At 43.5% G+C, this 17,907-nt stretch overlaps 2 protein-coding genes across 3 annotated transcripts; one reads left to right on the top strand and one right to left on the bottom strand.

The window, feature by feature from the left end:
• Positions 1-7,935: 7,935 nt before the first annotated feature.
• wdr6 (WD repeat domain 6) lies at positions 7,936-14,525 on the bottom strand. Of its 2 annotated transcripts, none has more exons than XM_029506958.1 (7): positions 14,433-14,525; positions 14,117-14,203; positions 13,745-13,909; positions 10,776-13,476; positions 10,391-10,468; positions 9,883-9,999; positions 7,936-9,638 (listed from the first exon to the last, which is right to left on the bottom strand). In XM_029506958.1, exons 1-7 carry the CDS (start codon positions 14,437-14,439, stop codon positions 8,693-8,695), a joined length of 4,101 nt encoding a protein of 1,366 aa, XP_029362818.1. In that variant the 5' UTR covers positions 14,440-14,525; the 3' UTR covers positions 7,936-8,692. The 2 variants fall into 2 exon arrangements, with proteins under 2 accessions (XP_029362818.1, XP_029362820.1); XM_029506960.1 differs by having other exon boundaries at positions 13,769-13,909.
• A 522-nt stretch (positions 14,526-15,047) lies between these two features.
• Positions 15,048-17,799, top strand: fsbp (fibrinogen silencer binding protein). The gene is made up of 4 exons (XM_029506965.1): positions 15,048-15,298; positions 16,047-16,102; positions 16,260-16,428; positions 16,848-17,799. The coding sequence occupies exons 1-4, from the start codon at positions 15,094-15,096 to the stop codon at positions 17,207-17,209; spliced, it is 792 nt and encodes a 263-aa protein (XP_029362825.1). The 5' UTR covers positions 15,048-15,093; the 3' UTR covers positions 17,210-17,799.
• Positions 17,800-17,907: the final 108 nt, after the last annotated feature.

Genomic DNA, 17,907 nt, shown 5'->3' with positions numbered 1-17,907 from the left:
TTACATGTCTTGTCCACTTTTCTCTAGTGCGTGTGTGTGTGTGTGTGTGTGTGTGTGTGTGTGCAATATCTGTATGAGGTTACATGATAATGAGGAAGTCAAGCAATAACTATACAAAGCCAAAACTGTGACAGAGCGAGGGGGTGACCTCTGTATAAACATGAAGCTTGCGTGTCTACCAGGAGTTCCAATGTGCAACCAATACAACGCATTCGCAACGCAGGCGCACACACACAGCCCAAAAAACTCACACGTGAGTCAGGGAAGGTGGAGAACAGCCTTGAACTCTGCACATTACAGCGAGTTTACAGCCCCATTTCTCCTCCCCTTCACCCCCACCACCATTCACTCCTCTGAATAGCTCTATTATCACAGCTTAGCTTTCACACACTCACAGTATGAATGAGTGTGTGTGCGTGTGTGTGTATTTGAAAGAGGGAGACACAGAAAAAGTGTGAGTGAGAGAAAAAGGGAGCAAATGAGACAGAAATGTTGGTCCCCGCTTAATCTACTTTTAATGTCCGCTTTATATAATGGATACATCCCAACTGAGAAAAAGAGAAATTCATTGAAACCTGACTGTTGGGGAAATTAAGAACCAAACACAAGTGTAGATATAAAGAACAGACTGAAAAAAAAAATGTCCTTGGACAATAATGTTCCAGAAAATGTCCTTGTAACAACTCAAGTTGAATGACCAATGAACTACCGTTTTATGTATAATCTTAGCACTTCATGAAATAACTGAGACTGACGTCAGTAATAGAAAAGTAGGATTATCATAAGGGAAAATCTGGAGCTCTGGATCCTCAGGGCATTAAAAATAAAGAGAGCCCCCTGCAGACACTACCAAAAAAATATTGAATGAAAAGCTGTCAAATGGCTTAGAATAGTTAGAATTTCAAAAGTTCACACCTAAAATGTTGGATTTCAAAACCTGCACACTGATCTAATAAGATTCTCACTTGTTAGTTCATTGTATTCATTCATTGTAAATATACAAACCTTACTCACTGCACCACTGTTAATTTGACAAAAGGGACTGTTACATCAAATCTAACACCAATAACATAAAAAAAAAAAAACAAAACCCCAAAACAAAACAACAAAAACAGTCCCGCCATTCTGTGAACAGATATAATATATAAAGAAGAAATCGCCCCTGTGGCTCTGATTTTTTAGTAGTGTATCTGTCTGAGAAGCAGCATGAGGTTTCTGATGCGTTCACCCCGGCAGCGAGGTGACTGATGCAGTGGCAGCTCGAAGAAGGAGAAAGTGAAGCTCCGGGAGAAACTAAGATTGGTGACTGGATGCAGCGGGGGGAGACGGGGAGGACGGGGCAGCCGACGCTGGGGCAAAATCCTCCGTCTTGGCCGAAACCCTCTGCCTGCACCTGGAGACATGATGTTAGAAAAAAGGTTTTGGTTAGAAACAAAGAGCCACTAAGAAATTAATGTAATGCTGCCTCTACTGCCTCCTGCAGTAATGCAGGAGGCAAAGTTAGTATTCTTTTTCTTCTCTTCTTTGTTTGTAAGGCTCAACTTAGGTGAGCAAACGAAGGTTGTGTCAGATAGACATAACCACGAAACTTTCTATAGGTGCTTATGAAGTAAAATTTAGCATTGACATGAAAGTACCTGAGGTGCTTTGATGATTAGCACTGATTTTGCTAATAATGTGTCAGTGAGCATAAACAACATCCAGGACCAGATGGAGCTGAGGGTTCAGTTTTATTTATTACTTATTAACCGTGACAACCTGGCACCTGACAAAAGGACATGTTCAAAGTTCAGCCTCAAACTTTCTTACATCCGCCTCCACCCCTTCCATCCCTTCTGACAATTTCAGCAAGCATGCTAACAAAGAATTTTCAGAGCCTTTTTTAATTTTGTGTTGTGCATTATTTTGTACAGTGTGTGTACTGTGCTGAAATAAACTAAAAGCTATATATTTTGATCTATTTATTGGATTACCTGCATAAATACCTGAGCACCCCTAAAACTAATAGCAATACATCAATGAATGATTGCCTTTTTTTTTTTTCCCCTCAGTAGGTAATATAAGCAAATGCGTCAAATGTCACCAATTGGAGGAGTTGCATCAGGAGCAGTTGGATTGAAAAACTGTTTTGTAGACTTTTTTTTTTTTTTTTTTTTTTTTTAAATTGCTGAGTTTAGTATAAACAGTACTTACATTTAAATCAAAATAGGTAAAGATAAATCTTCAGCGGATCACAGAAAACACTATCACAGGTTCAGTCGCATGTTTGGACGGGACTGGACCTTGTTCCAGTGATACCTGTGGGGGCCTGAGGCGCTGCCAGAGGTGGAGATGGGACCGCCGAGCTAAAACTTGAGATTGAAGCTTCTTCATTTTGGTTCTCTCTCCCTCGATGAGGGGTGGATGGTGTCGTCTGAGGAGCAGGAGGTGGTGGAGGTGGAGCTGGAGGGGGTCGTGAAAGTGGTGGTGGCTGGATTGAGGTAAAGGAAGATTCAGAAAGCACCAAACCCTCCCAAGGTGCCATGGAGGTATCAAAGACGAGGATGGAGGAATGCCCTGGATGTTGATGAGAGGATGAGGAGAATGGTGGCTGCTGCTGGAGGTGCCTTTGGATATGGACGTGATGAGAACGCTGCAGAGCTGAGGAAGGATGTGATGACTTGGCTGAAGGAGATGAAGAGAAATATGAAAGGAAATAAAATAAGGGAGAGGTTTACAAATGGTTAATCTACCAGCTTCTGAGATGCATCTGTAATTTAAGTTTACCTCCAACCTCCCTGAAAGTGAGATTTTTACACAGCAGGTGTGAAAGTATTAGTAGGTGTTCAAAAGAGAACACTAACATAAAAAAATTACTGCTTGGAGTTCCTATTGAATATAATAAACCTCATTGAAGGTTACAGTTATTAATCTAAAGGTATCACAAAGCACCTATTTGTCAAGTGGCAGTTTAAAAACCTCTTGAATGTTAATATCAAAATAATGTAACATCAATGCTGTATCGCAATTCTATTATGTATATTAAAAAAAACTAAACATTCATTATACACATTTTGAACTTTTATTCCATAACTCAGCTTTTTCTTTTTATACAAAATGATTTTCACTGTTAAGCATTGGGATATACCTGTCATACAAATACACACATTTCAACCAACATGGACCTGGAAACCTGGAAGCTCGACTGAATTTGTTTGAAAGACAGAATGCAACGTCAGCAATCTCTTAAAAGCTATTTCAATGTTGGAAAGCTGACAACAGCAATGTCTTTGGACTGTGGGAGGAAACCCACGCAAGCACAGGGAGAACATGCAAACTCCACACAAAAAGGCCCCAGGCCCAGGTAGTGAACCCATGACCTTCTTGCTATGAGGCAACAGTGCTAACCACTTTGCCGCCATGCTGCTGCTTATGTCCTTTCATTGATAGTATAATATCTCTGAGGTACATTCTTACAAATCCTTCAGCAAAATAGCCTTCGGAAACAGAGTGGTCAGAGGGTCATGGGAAGATCACCTGCTGGTTTATCTGCTGATGAACCAATGAGAGGCAGACGTCGTCGTGACATCACTAATGGTGGAAACCTGAGAGCAGAAAACAGTGGCTAATATACATTTACAAGAATCACAGAATACAATGTAAGTTTGTGTGTTTCTCGCCATTTAATTTTTCCTCCACTGACAGACTTCCACTTCTAGTCAAACAACTATTGGTTGCGATGTAATGAAAATAGGCAAACTGTATGTTTGTATTGTATTGTTGAATTGTAATAACCTTTCTAATCGCAAAACTTTACCACCATCAAGTTGTTTTCGTCAAAAACTGTGACATCACTCAATTGTATTAGGCTTTGCTAAAGGCAAATGGCAAAATGCTGACTATTCTGTTAAAGCCATAACCAGTAAGAATCCTCTAAATATTTTTCAACTGTTGCCAATGTTTTGAGATATCTTGCTCTCAAATAGAGTAGAATTGCAGAGGTTGGGACCAAAACACAAAGTAAATCAAATTGTAAGCAGCTGCCCACGGGGGAGAAATCCCACACATTTTCAGGGCTAAGTCATCAGGTTGTGGATAAAAAAAACAATCAGCGATTTTCTGCTTCAAAGCACCAATAGAAAAAATATTTTTCAATTCGCATGCTTATACCGCCTTTGAAGGTTCCAGCAGAAAACTTGTTCCATTTCAAATTCAAGTTTGAAATGTTCTGAGAGAGAAAGACGGTTTCAAAATACTAAACATCCAAATTGAACCTGCCAATAAAGAGAAAGAGAAAAGAAAAGGGACTTGTACAAAGAAAGCACATCAAAGCTGCAGGGCAATGGTAAACGACAGGAAACACACTGAATGCCACATTGTTAGAGCTTTGATGAAAGCTGAGTGAAAGTGTACATATACCTGTTCAAGGGTGCAAAATGTCAGTCTGCTGCACTATGACAACAGCACTCAAGACAAAACCTCACAGAAATTCTGACACACACACTCGGGTTGCCAGGAAGATGCTGAGAAACGTTCCCTTCCATCACACAAGAGTGCTAATGATTTGTCAAGCTGGCTTCCATTAGTCGCTCCCTCTTGCACCACATGTTTTAAGAATGATTGTCAAAGTCTCAAGATCCAATCTGGTTAGAGAACGCAGGCTTCTCTTTAAAACCTAAAACTGAAACAGACATGCAGGCTAGTTTTGGAAAGCTGCTCGTCATTTTTCTGCAGTTGCCTTGCCTCTCTCCTCCCTCTTTCTCTTCTGTGACCTGTCTATTTGTCACCCTGCTTTTTTCTCCCTCCTCAGCTTTACCTGATCAGGTGCTTTCACTCTTCCCCTGCCTGTTCTCTCTTTCGTCCCCTGTAAGTGATAGCGGTGGTTACATAGATACATCGGCTACCTCCTCCTTTCTCTCCTTAGGAAGACAGACGAAAGTTTATTGTTTTCCCTTTCCAACCTTCTGTTTGGGTGGCAGGAGTTTTCATCCCCTCCCTCCTTGACGCCCTCATTTCTTCTGCCTCGTCTCTCCTTTCCTCTTTCCCTTCACTTTTCATTTGTAGGGTGACATTACCTTTCCTTCTCCCACTCTCTCTCTCTCTCTTTCTTTCTCTCTTGTGAGTGACAGGTGCTGAGATGGATTTTCAACAAAAGGTAATGTGAGACTAGGTTAAAATATTAAAATATTTATGGTTACCTCGGCCCCTTCATGGGCTCTGACCCCCACGCGCGCACACAAACATCGCCAGTGTGTGCAGGCAGGCATACATGCATCTCATTTAGCTGACCTCTTCAGTAACATAACTGTTTTCAACCTTCACACATGAGCGCGCACACACATCTAAGGAGGCACCTCATCCAATGTCTCCATTTAAATTCAAGCCAAGAGACTGAATCATCACCCACACATTGATTCTAACGTACAGTGTATGAAGCTCAGCATGGCACATGTGAATATGGGGCTAATGGTCTCACACTTCATCTGATGCGGCTTCATTAACATACCAAGCAGACAGACACACACCAAATATGCATAAAACTCTGCAGACAGTCCCATGCTAACCCACCACTTAGATAGCATTAGCATTTCATATCACAAAAACATTCCACTTGTACACTGCGAAATTTGCATCTTACGACACATGCACACAAAACAATTACACTCCCTTTGAACACACACACACACACACACACACAAGCACATCATAAACCCAAAAGAAATACTATTTCATTATCCCGTGGCTGAAAATTCTTACATGGGGCTCTATTTCTGTTTTGCTTACTGGTGTTTTCTGTTGCTGATCCTTCCAGGTTCATCACTTGATTGACACAACAGGGCTGATCAGTGGGCTGGATCGATTTATGTCAGCCTCTTGTTCCGTTCACTCTCTCCCTCTTGCTGCAGCAGCACCTTTGTGGTCCAAGGTCTCCATTCTTTTGTTTTCTTCTTTTCAGTTTCATCCAGTTTTTCAATAAGACCTAATTATTATGTTCGGTATATGAGCTGGTCGTAACACAATAATGGGGACTTGTCTAGGTTTTTAAATCTGGTCCCTTTGTTGAAGTCATTTCTGGGTCGGCACACGAGGTAGGTCTTGAACTTTCCCAGTGGAGTGAGCCGGTGGGTGAGAGACCAACACCAGCCTATTATTTTTGTGTGAGAGCCCGAGGGTGGCTCCTGGCGTGCCCGGGTGCATCACTGAAGATGAATCAGGATAGGGACAGAACTGGACTAGATCTTGTCTAGAAAGAGACATCCTGTCAAAAAGTCCAGGCTTAAGAGCAGCCTGTGGCTGCCCAGGACGACCTCTGTGGCCGGCTTTGTGTATAACTGAGCTGTAATTCAGGTGTTTGGGGCTTTAGTGCTGAGCTCCATGTGAAACTGTCCCTTGGTTAACCCTTGTACCTTTTGTGTACACTGATAGTCCAGCAGCGATTCCTCACTTGTAGTGGTGTGAGTAATTGTTGTATAAGCTTGGGCATTGTTGGCTGTGACATGTCCACCACTTTGGTGAATTTAGTGTCTTACTGAGACATTTGTGGTTTAACGGCATTCAAAGTTAATAAGATATGCCATTTTTTGACTTAGCAAGCCAAAGTGTTTAAGGTCAGCGTTTGCTACCATCTTGTCTTATTTAATAGCATCCATTTTTATAATCTATCACGGCATTTGAGTAAGGCAGGTTTGCTGAAGATCCTGCGGCTCATTAACTCTAAAGTTGCACAAAGAAAGATCTTCATACTGTAGCAGACCACTATTCCATTGGTGTTCAAGGACATTTAAAAAAACAGGAATTGTCTGTAAAAATCAATGATGATCTGATTGAGCATGGAGTTTTGTGTGAAAAAGCTTGAGTTGCCTGATTGCAAGTCTACTGCTATCTCTGAGGAGGAGGAGGGCAAGTTGCAGCACAGAGCGTAAGTAGCTACTTCAAAGGTGAGGGAGCTGCAAAGCTGCAGCTCAGGCATCGTGAGCTGGAGTGTGAAAAGCTCAAATTTGCACATGTGCATGAGCTCAAAGAGTTCAGCGGCTGTTATACTGACTGCTGTGTTAAGCAATAAATTTCATGTTTAAGCTAAAACTCTCACAGGTCCACAGTGTAGCAGTTCCTCTCCCTAAGTTACAAAGTCTTCAGCTCTAAAAGTGGTGTTTGTTTCTACTGGAAGAAGCCAGGCCACATTGTAGTGGAGTGCCCAACCTGAGGCTCTTGGTCCCACCAGACTCAAGTGTATGTTGTGCACTTTGGCGTGAAGGTAGCACAGAGTGGGATAAGGGCATGCCTTTTCTGCTGTTTGCTGCCCATGAAACTGTGCGAGTCGTTGGGGTTTAGCCCAGCTGAGTTGCTGATTGACCACACAGTCAGAGGGCCCCTGAAACTGTTGTGAGAATAGCTGATGGCAGATTCTCCACCTAACCTTGATTATGTGCGTTCTTTCCAAGAGCTTCTCCGCCACGCATGCAATGCATCCTGGTGATGATGGGTTATTCAAGGAGGATGTGCCTGTTCTGGGTGCTCCACTCCAGAACTGGCAAACTTTCAGACTCCACAATTCTGTGAAGGCTGATAGTGGGCTGAATCTATTTAGGCCAGCCCTTTCTTCAGTTCACCGTCTCTCCTAATCACATCTCTCTGCATTTGAAGCAGTAAGGAACAGTCAAACTTCCAGAATAGTTGAAATCCCAAAAACAGGAGAAAACACACAATTTCTCACTTTTGACCTTGTGAAAAGTTTTCAAAGGGCCATAAACTGAAGAATCACTTCAGTTTATCACCCTAAAACAAATACAAAATCCTCCCCAAAGCCTTATGATTTGGATATGATTCATTTTCTTATTCATAGTATGCTAGTTATGTGTCACAATCTCTTCAATAAAACAAATCTAACTGAATAAAGAAAATTTGATTAAATCCTGAGCTCATGGGAAGTTCAGCAGTAAGTGTTAGGAGTGGATGGTATTTTAGCCATAAACTAGATCCAAACGTGAATCTCCCAAACTTTTGGTGGATTTGATTCATGGAAAGATTTGGTAAAAGCTTTCTTTGGTTTTCAGTTACTGAAAATGGAGCCCAGTAGAGTCTTTGTACAAGTAAAATGGCTTTTTCTTCTGGCTGGCTGAGATATAAAATGCTTAATTAAAAATAACTCCAGTCATTTCAGGCATCTTTGTGCAGCATGGTGCTATTCCCTGAAGGAGGCCACAGATGGTCCAGACACTCCAGAGATGGTTTTAATGTTCTCTTGAAATAGCCATGACTTTCATATTTCCTTGATGAGCACCAAATGCTTTCTCTGTGTTGTTATGGTCAGAAATTTAGCTTGATTCCACAAAACTGCTGCCCACTTTTCTTAGAATTTTTCAGGCAAGGAAATATTAATGACAAATATAAGTTTCAAATTTATACACTTATACACTAATATCTCCTCACAGAGGTTTAATAATGTTTCATCCTCCAAGTTCTGCCTCTCTTCTGGATGTCAAATTGCTGATCTCTTAACAACAAAGGTAAAGAATGAATATTCTTTGATAAAAATGTACTTTAAAAGCTACCCAAGTACCCATCTAATATCACATACTACTTTAATTTTGATTTCACAGATAATTCATAAATTATTAATAATTAAAAACTATATAAATTCAAGGGACTGGTTGGATTTTCAGATTTCTAATGTGCTGACTTTTCTTACAGAGTCAAATTTACCGACTGGTTTTTAATTCTCTCCTGTTAATTCTCTCCACATTTCTGCATTTCGGATTCGGACTAGCTGGAAGCCCTGGCCACAGACCAGCACCCATCCTGCCTTTTCTTTCAAACCTGCCTCCCCCGTAACTTTGCTGTCAGCTTCTGTTTGATTTCCTGGCTCACTTCCTTTCTGAGCACTGGTCTTATAAACTGGGTCACCTGTCTCACTTGCTGTTTCAACAGGTTCTTCACCCTCTGTCTCGTCAGCTGTTTCTTTATAGACCCTCCCGTTTGCCTCTGTGCTCCTACCCTCTGTTTCTAATCCAGTCTGACTGCCTTTTCCTCCCCAAGTTACAATCTCCTCCTTAGACTCAAATCCTGTATTCCCCCTTTCATCTCTCCCATCCCTGTCCATCATCTGCTCCTCCCACACTGCGAATCCTGCAGCATCTGCAACATGGGAGCACAGTGTCTTTCTGTGGCTGATGCCAGTACTGCAAATGGTCCATAAACAAATCCTCTGATCTGAGGAGGTAGAGACCACGAGTCCTGGGGTCAGGAACTTCAAGGCAGTCAAAGGGGCAGCGTGGGCCCCTGGGATGTGAAAGGAGGCATGAAGGTGGAGGTGAAGCTGGTCTGCAGCTTGTATCGCCATTGTTGAAGAAATGGTTGACTCACAGATGTGAGAAAAGTCTCTGCTGTCCCCAGTCTTACCATCTTCTGAGAAGTGCGCCTTAATTACGGACACTTTCAGCTGCCCATCATCCCCTCCACTAGCAACAGTTACCAGGCAACCGCCCTCTTGATGTACCAGTTTCTCAGCCCAAACAGCCAATGAGTTGATACCACTCTGATGGGCAGGAATGTTGAGGCAGGGGATTGGTGGAGTTGAAGCATCAGTTGAAGAACAAACGTCAGTCAAATCCCACACTGCAATTTTCCCATCCGTTGCAGCGGTGAACAGCAGTTTATACCTGACAGTGTGACAAAGAGTACTTAACATAAATATTACTGATGCTATTTGTCTTCTCAAGACATGAATATTCTGGAGACTGAAGGTTTGCCTAAATATACTTTGGATTTTACATTTTATTCTAATATTTAAACTGTTCTTTGAAACCACTTTTCTAAAATTGTTAGCATTAATTTCATGAAAAAGAAAATCAAAGAAAGGTGGAAAGATTCAAACATTTCGGGTTAAACAAATGTAAAACGCACCTGTTGCCTTTTCCATCCTCCAAGTTGCAGGTGGCAACACTGAGCACACAGCGCTGGTGGTAAAATGTCTCCCACAACAAATCAATCTGTCCTTTAGCTTCACTAACTGAAAAGAGTCTGGGGAAGAGAGCCTTAGCGTCAGGAGTCACAAAGAAATGACGAGGAGAAAACAGCCTGCTATGAAGTAGAACTAAGTAATCTCAGGGGAGAGACACAACAACACATCATGTCTATTTTGATGAAAGGTATGTCAATAGTTCTGTCTGAGCTAAATGATGTCAATAGAGGCAACAGATTTGGCACGTTCTGCGTGCTCATAATTACATTTCAGCTCAAAAGCATCATAGCTGCAGTTTAATTTCCTGAATACTGAATACTCATGCGATACAGCTGGAAGACATTTCTTTTTAAATTGAATGATTTTTATCTTTCTCCTGCTGTTGAGAATGGGAATCAAATGTGTGGAAAAACATTCACTTAAAACGTTAACTCTGTGAAAGACACCCACCTGACGGACCCATCACTGCAGCCCACAGCCAGAAGAACACGGTCTGTCCTCTCGTCCACCACCACGGCAGACATGTACCTGAAAACAGAGACCGATCGGGGAAAAAGCCAATAAATCATCAAACTATTGTGAATGACATTACAAATAAATGATAAAACTAAAGAACCCTCTTATGTTCAATCCTACATGCATTTTGATTTCATGTATTTTTCCTAATATAGATGGATGGAGGGAGGAAAAAGAGTAAAGAAGGGCAAAAAGCTTAAAATTACTGTTACCTAATCACAAAGGAACAAACATAGGTGATGGGACAATACAGCATCATGGACATCATTATGGACATAGCTTTGTGCCTATACCTCCATCATCACAACCCTGAACTTGCCTTGTCTCTGGGTCCATTTTCACTGTCTTGTGTCGGTTCCGCCTCCTCTCCCACTGTTTGTCCAATCGGTGACTGGCAACCTGGATCACCTGACAGGAGGGGACCGGTCTCTGCTTGTCCCAGCCGATCGACAGCCGGTAACACTGCATCTGAGCCCGGCCACCGGCTGAGACAACCAAAGCGTTGAGAGACTGTGATCTGTTAACACCCTCGCCCTCTGGATGTGTGACTGCTGTCACAGTCCGTACACTTGAAATGTGATCCGTAATAACTGAGAGAACTTCCATATTGCCAGAGTCGGGATGTAACGCCAGGATGGTTAAGCTGGTGTCCTCTCCTCCAGTCACCACTACCTCCCAGTGCCCTCCCTCCCTCTCCATCTCCCCTCTCTCACTTTCAGTCTTATTTCTAATTGTGTTAATGCCATTCCTGCTGCCCTCTATCCTCCCCAGCCTGCATACACACCCTATCCCCCTCCCATGGACGCCTTCTCTCAGACCCCATCCTCCAGTCCTTCCAGTCGAACCTGGCCCCCCTCCAGTGGGTTGTGAAGCCAGCACAGCCCTGTGCTTAATGAAGACCAGAGCTCCATATCCAGGCCAAACTCCTTTGTCGGAGGGCCAGAGAATCCAAGAGCGATGCCCCCCACCACAAGGCACTGCTAACAGCCTTTCCTGCCTCACTGGGTCCCAAATCATGAAATGCACAGCATGGAAGCCAGCAATGACAAACCTGGCTTCTCTTGCCTTGTTGTCTGCCTCAACTTCGCCTCTAAAACTCTGATTTGTATTACAGCAGTTCTCACTCTCCTCACTGACGTCTTCTGGAAATTCAGGCTCAAGAATTAAAACCCTCTCAAGCCACTCCATACCTTTGCAGGCCCGCTGGACTCGCAGGACCTCCAGCTGGAATTGGATTTTGTTCTCTACAGCCTTTCCAGCACTGTTTTCTGGGTTTTCACATTTTTCTGGTGCTGTTGTTTTCACTCTAAAAATCCTTACACAGCCATCCCTGCCGGTACTGTAGAGCAGTCCTTGATGTTCATACACCGAAGTTACACCCTGTTTTCCATGCACCCCAAAAAGGGAGCACAGTGGCTGCAGCTTTAGAGTTTGCACTTCTTTATTCTCTCTCTCCTCCATGATACTGCTTCGTCCATCTCCATCACTTTCATTTTTATTTCCTACATCCACCTGCACACCATCTAGCTTTTGTTGCACAAGTTTTCCCATTTCCTGAAATAAAAGCAGGGACCCCCTCCTGTCCCCACAAACCCACAGGGCTTCCTGTGATCTGGAGTGCAGGAAGACAGCAGCCAACAACCAGCGTTTGGTGCAAGGGGGAAGGAGGAAAGGAGGAAGAGGATTCACATTGAATGTTAAGGAACAGATTTCATTTGATTTAATTTCTATACACCAGCGATAGACAAGTCCTTCTGCACCTGATGCCAGTAAACACATGCCTCCCCCTCCCTCTTGCCAAATAAGACTATGGATCTTTCCTAAACCGGCTGTGAGAAGAATCGCAGACTGAGGATGACAAATGGGAAAGACGTGAATGGACCCGCTGAGGTTTCCCACGGCACACAAATTAAATTTGGCTGCTGAGTCTTTCGCTTTGATGGATACAGTTTCCATCACACAGTAGGACTGAAAATCAGGAGTCCCTTGCCACAAAATCTCCCATTGCCCATTGCTGTATTGATAGACTGTTCCTTGGTCTGTGCACACCACAAACTTACTCTGGCTCCAACCTTCATTTCCATCCTCTTCTGCTCCACAAACCACTTTAGGTATGCTGTCACCGGGGAATTTAAGGTCAGTTAGTCTCTCTGATCCCACTTCCTCCATCTTCCTTTCCTCATTTTCCTTTAGCCTCCACAACCTCACCCCTCCATCTGCTCCCCCTGTGGCCACCCATCTCTCTTCATCTCCTGTTCCTTTGCTGACTGCCAGTGCACGCACCCCCCCAGCTCGATGTCCCTTCAATGTCTGAATCACTTTCCCACCTCCGGTCCAGTCCCAGACTAAACAAGCCCCATCTTCCCCAGCACTGAACACTTTGCCAGGTGAGAGACAAACTGAGAACACTCTTGCTTGATGCCCATATAGGACCCTTAAACAGGTCGGGTTCAAGTCCCCACATTTCCCTCCAGGTCCCCCTAAAGCACCAACACCCCACACTCTTACACTGCGGTCATCAGAGGCTGAGGCCAGCCATCCTTTCTCCTGGAGGTATGAGATGCTGAAGATGACTCCACTGTGCCCTAGAAGACGTCTCTCAACTGGAGCTTTACATTCAGAATCACCCTCTTGTCCGCCTCCAGGCTTCCAGAGAACCAGCTGGTTGAAAACAGTTCCTCCCACTAAAACAGCATCATCCCACAATTCATGCACTAAAAGAAGGGCAGAGTATAACAGACAGCCCTCTAAACAGGAGCGTTGAACCAGGACCGTCCCAGTATTAACATCCAGGAGAAGAGCACTGTTGTGTGCTACAGCCACACAGAGAATTGAGTGTTTGTCTTCTGAAAGCCAGCAGGCATCCAGGACCCAATCCTTTAACTCCATGAGGGGACCCAAGGTCTCCAAGTGCAGACCACTGCCATCCTGGAGAGACACATGCAGCCTCACCAACCTTACAGCTTTGCTGCCAAACACTGCCAAGTCATAGAATCTGGGTTCTGTGATGGTGTTCAGTCCTGCGGGTGGACAGACAAGAGTGAATAAAAACAAAAACAGCATCTGCAAAACAACCTGAAGATTTTGAATGACTGCAAATGTTCAACTTAAACTAATCAATTGTATAGAAACATGCAGATCACCAAACTCTGATAACCCTTTCCTTTATCCATGCCTTATTTTTCTGTCTCACTGCGATAAAATATATCGAGAGAAAGAGAAAAAAGAAACACTTTGCCGAATGTAACAGAAATGAAATCAGTGTAAACAGCATCTGCTCGTGCTGACCATGTCTGTCGTTCCTGTGGGAACCTGTGGCATAGCTCTGGTCTGGGACAGGGGCTCGATGTCTGGGTCTTATCCCATGGATTCTGTAGTGTTGGAGTACACACAGTGAGGCACTGGCCTTGGGCTGAGGCTGGAGACTGTACACCGTCAAGACTGGACCCTCGCCTGCAATGATGGAACCATAAAGACTGCAGCTCAATCCTTTACAAAGCCTTCAAAAATCCAAATGACAGTGGAAGCATGCAGCTCCACAACATTAAGAACATTCTGTCGAACACGATCTAATATTTGACGAGGGGAAAACAGATCAGTGAGATAAAAAGGTGTGTGTGTGTGTGTGTGTGTGTGTGTGTGATCTACACGGCTGCCTACCTGTCAGGAGAAACAGATCGTGGAGAAAGTCCAGAGCTGTGACCGGGGCTACCAAGGCGGCTGTCTGCATCTCTGAGTCGCTCATATCTTGTTAACCAGGAAATATGTCAACACAAAACATACATGAAGTCACTCTAAAGTCGTTGTAACAGTGTAAGAAAACGTGACAGACAGAATTAAGTCCAGGCTGAGTGGTCGCTGTTAGCTCCTCAGTTAGCAAAACAAGCGAGCAGCTGTTCCGACCAGTTTGGGGACTAAACACACAGAAAGCTGCCTTTTCCGGGTCGGCACCAACACAGCCACAGACTGAACTTACCTAACATCACAAACACAACACAAATTTCTTAAAGTCCAAATGAAAATGTCTTTATTTCAGACCCATGTGCTTCTCACAGTGTTTGTGCGTTCTTCCGCACCTTGCTTTGACCAATCAGGCTGCACTGCTGCTTTTCTCACCGCTGATTGGTTGAAAAGGGACAAACCGTGTTTTCATTGGATAGCACGGAACACGTGTTAAACTAACATTGAATTTTGCTCCCTTTAGAGTTTTCTGGAGAAATAGTTTAGTTGGTATTAGCTTATTGCACTCATTAACAACAACGGCTACTTCATGCTTATCGGGCTTTTTTAATTACTCTTTTTAAAAACAGACACCATGCTTTACTTTCTTATAACAGCCACAACTGCATGTTTCGATATTTATTTATTTATTTTGCTATCTCTTTAAGTACTTCTCAACACTTTTATGTAATTATTGTAGATTCTCAATGAAGTGTGTCTAAAAAATGTACCACTACAGCTTAGGGTTACGGTTGTCTCCATTTTGTAGCGTTAAACGCGGGGAGCAATTTGAGCCAAAGTGTCAAGCGGTAAGAAGCCGTGTCTGGATCGTCCGAGCGTGCCCTGAACGCACCTGGAGGCTGCGGGCTGAGGATGTCGGCCGCAGGTTAGCGGTGCGGCTAACTTCTGCGCTGACTATGCCAGGAAAATGCAAATTCCAAGACTCGTGGCTGTCCAAGGACATTTACAAGCACTGGCTGCGCAAGGATGTGCAGGACATTCACTTCGCCAGATGCCGGGCCTGCTGTAAATCTATCAAACTGCAGACCATGGGCGAGGCTGCCCTCACCAGCCATGCAGGGGGAGCCGGCCACAAAGCGGCGGTCCGCAAGCTGCTGGAAGGTAGCTGCCCCTTCATTTCTGAAACACGGCGCAGCGTGATGCATGGTGGTCTTTGTTGTTTGTGTTGGTGACGTGACTCCAACAGCTGTCTGAAACAGCTGCCCCCAGGTCCCCAGCCACACCTCTTCTGGGTGTGTGTGTGCTTTACTTTACATGCATACAGTTGTATTTCTGCATAGCAACTAGAAATCCTCCCTGTCCTTGTGGTGTAGTATTGTGATTGCACAGTTCCATGAGCTGTGTGTCTTTATAAACTTTGTCTGTGCTGCTGGACCGTCAAAACACAACTGGATAGAGCTGCCGATGTTGTTTATTTTATTTTAAATTTAGTATATTTTCCTCGGGTTCAGGATGCAGGAATGATGACCTGAGGGCTGCAGACTCCTGCTGCACCAAGGCAAGCCAAAGGACAAAAGCCTCCCTGAATTTCTTTTTCAGGTGTTCTTATAGACCAATAAATGCCAATTAACTTTTAATTTGAAATGGAGGATTTTTATATTTTAATTGTATTTATAGAGCTCAACCTGGAATGACGTCACTAACAGTATACTGGTCGTTTTCATTGTTTGGACTGACTTATTTCTCTTTTGTCAGATACAGCTATGATGCCATAAGATGTCTTTCGTTAAGTTCACGTGTGATGATGATGATGTTGTTCCTTGGCTCAACAGAAGGTGGAGCTCTTTGTTCGTTTTCCTAAAATAAATTCACCAGCAGTCCCTCCCTGTGTGTCCTCCTGTCCTCTCAGCAGGCAATATAATGATGATAAATGCTGCTGAGCAGATGAACGGCAACATCAACCAGGTGATTATTATGGTTTGCATTTATTTTAGATACATTTAGAATGCAAACCAAAGAACAGAAAAGGCTGCAGTGATGCTCAGAGTAATGGACAACACAGATTAAAATGCTCCGCTGGCATGAAACAAACCCTAAAACCACTTTGTTTCTTTCTTCTCAGTCTGAGGACAACAAGGAGCAAGTGGCCGTCTGCCTCCAGCGCGACACCTTGGACAGAATAACAGGCAGCGACTGCTCAGACCTACACCACAGCCCCACCACAAACTCCACCTCCCACAATGCAGAGCTACAGGACATGGCATTTCCTTCTGCCTACTTCACAGCACCTGGTATCCACAGATAAACCTCTGCCAGCTGGCTCACTGTTTGTTGCTCCACAAACACTTAGTGTAAACCCTTTTTTTTTTTTGGACAAATATTGATGTCAGTCAAACTTATTCACCTGACAACAGCTCATCTTTATGGTATTTTTTTATTTGTGGTTAGTAATTTAAAGGAAAACCTTATTAATTATGTGACTTATGGAAATCACTACTAGCATTACTCATTTAAAGATAAGTATTAGCAATAGTCTCCTCTCGGGATGTTGAAAAATAAGAGCTTTTGAAGGTCTTTAAAAGGATTATTAGTCTTGGTGTGGTATGTGGAAGGACTGATATCATTATTAAGTATGAAACACGAAGTCTTAACAACATGTCCTGGAACAGCAATCTGATCTCCCTGACCTCTTTGAACTCTGACCTGGCAGGCTCCTCCAGGCTCATCAGCCAGCGTCTCCACTCCTTAGACAGCAAGGCCGAGGATCCCATACAGCGCTCCATTCAGCACACCTCCATAGAGCTGTCGAGTCTGGAGCACCAGCAGAGGACGCAGGCTCTGGAGCAGCAGCAGCAGATGAAGATCCTGGAGTGGGAGAACAGGATGAAGGTGCTGGCCTGGGAACAGGAGCTGGTGAGGGAAAAGAGGAGAGCAGCCCGGCAGAAAGAGAAGGCCTTCAGGATGAAGAAAGCTTACTACAAGGCCAAGTTAAAGAGGATGGGCGAGGATCTGCCGCCATCTTCCTCCAGCAGCAGTGGTGAAGAGGAGAGAACAACTGATCCCACAAAATGAACTGATTTATTACTTGTGTTTTTATTAGTGCTTATTTTACCCGTCTGTTCTTTTATCTAAATGTCATGGACCTGTTGCTATTTTTATACATTGCTTTTCTACTTGAATGCAGAAGGGTGGTTTTTAAAATGAGCAGTTTTTTCCCAGAGACAACAAATTCCTCTTAAATGAATAATACTGAATGAGGAATACGACAATGTCCCACACAAGTAGAAGTACTGTCAAAAAAGAAAGATTCCATCCACACAACTCGAGAGTACATTTCTCAAAACTTCAAGCCAGCTAATTTATTCTACATGGTCACAAGAAATACGACGCAGTTACTCACCAATGTGAAGACCATCTTCTCTGTCTGAGGAAGCTTTCTCCCTAAGTAGGGTAGCCCTAAGAGAGAATCAAAGGGGTCCAAATGCTAAACACTTCATCTGAAGCCAGGCTCGAGCATAATTCCACCAAGGTCAAACATTCGGAAAGATCTAGATAATTATCTGGATCTGCACCAAATTGTACAGGCTCACAGATATCAAGAGCATAAACATGTCAGATTTTATACACATTACTGAAGTGCCCCCCCCCCCAAAAAAAAAAAACAGCTTGCAATGTCAGTGAAAGTGATAAAGAATATCCTGGCTCTTTCACTTTAACCAAATTACTCCCCTGGGCTGTGGAGTACGCTGCATCCCTCAGTACAATACAAA

This window comes from Echeneis naucrates, chromosome 7 (genome assembly GCF_900963305.1).
Source record: "Echeneis naucrates chromosome 7, fEcheNa1.1, whole genome shotgun sequence".
NCBI classification, from domain to species: Eukaryota; Metazoa; Chordata; class Actinopteri; order Carangiformes; family Echeneidae; genus Echeneis; species Echeneis naucrates.
The sequence above is the reverse complement of the archived record's forward strand: the minus strand, read 5'-3'. Positions and strand labels throughout refer to the sequence as shown.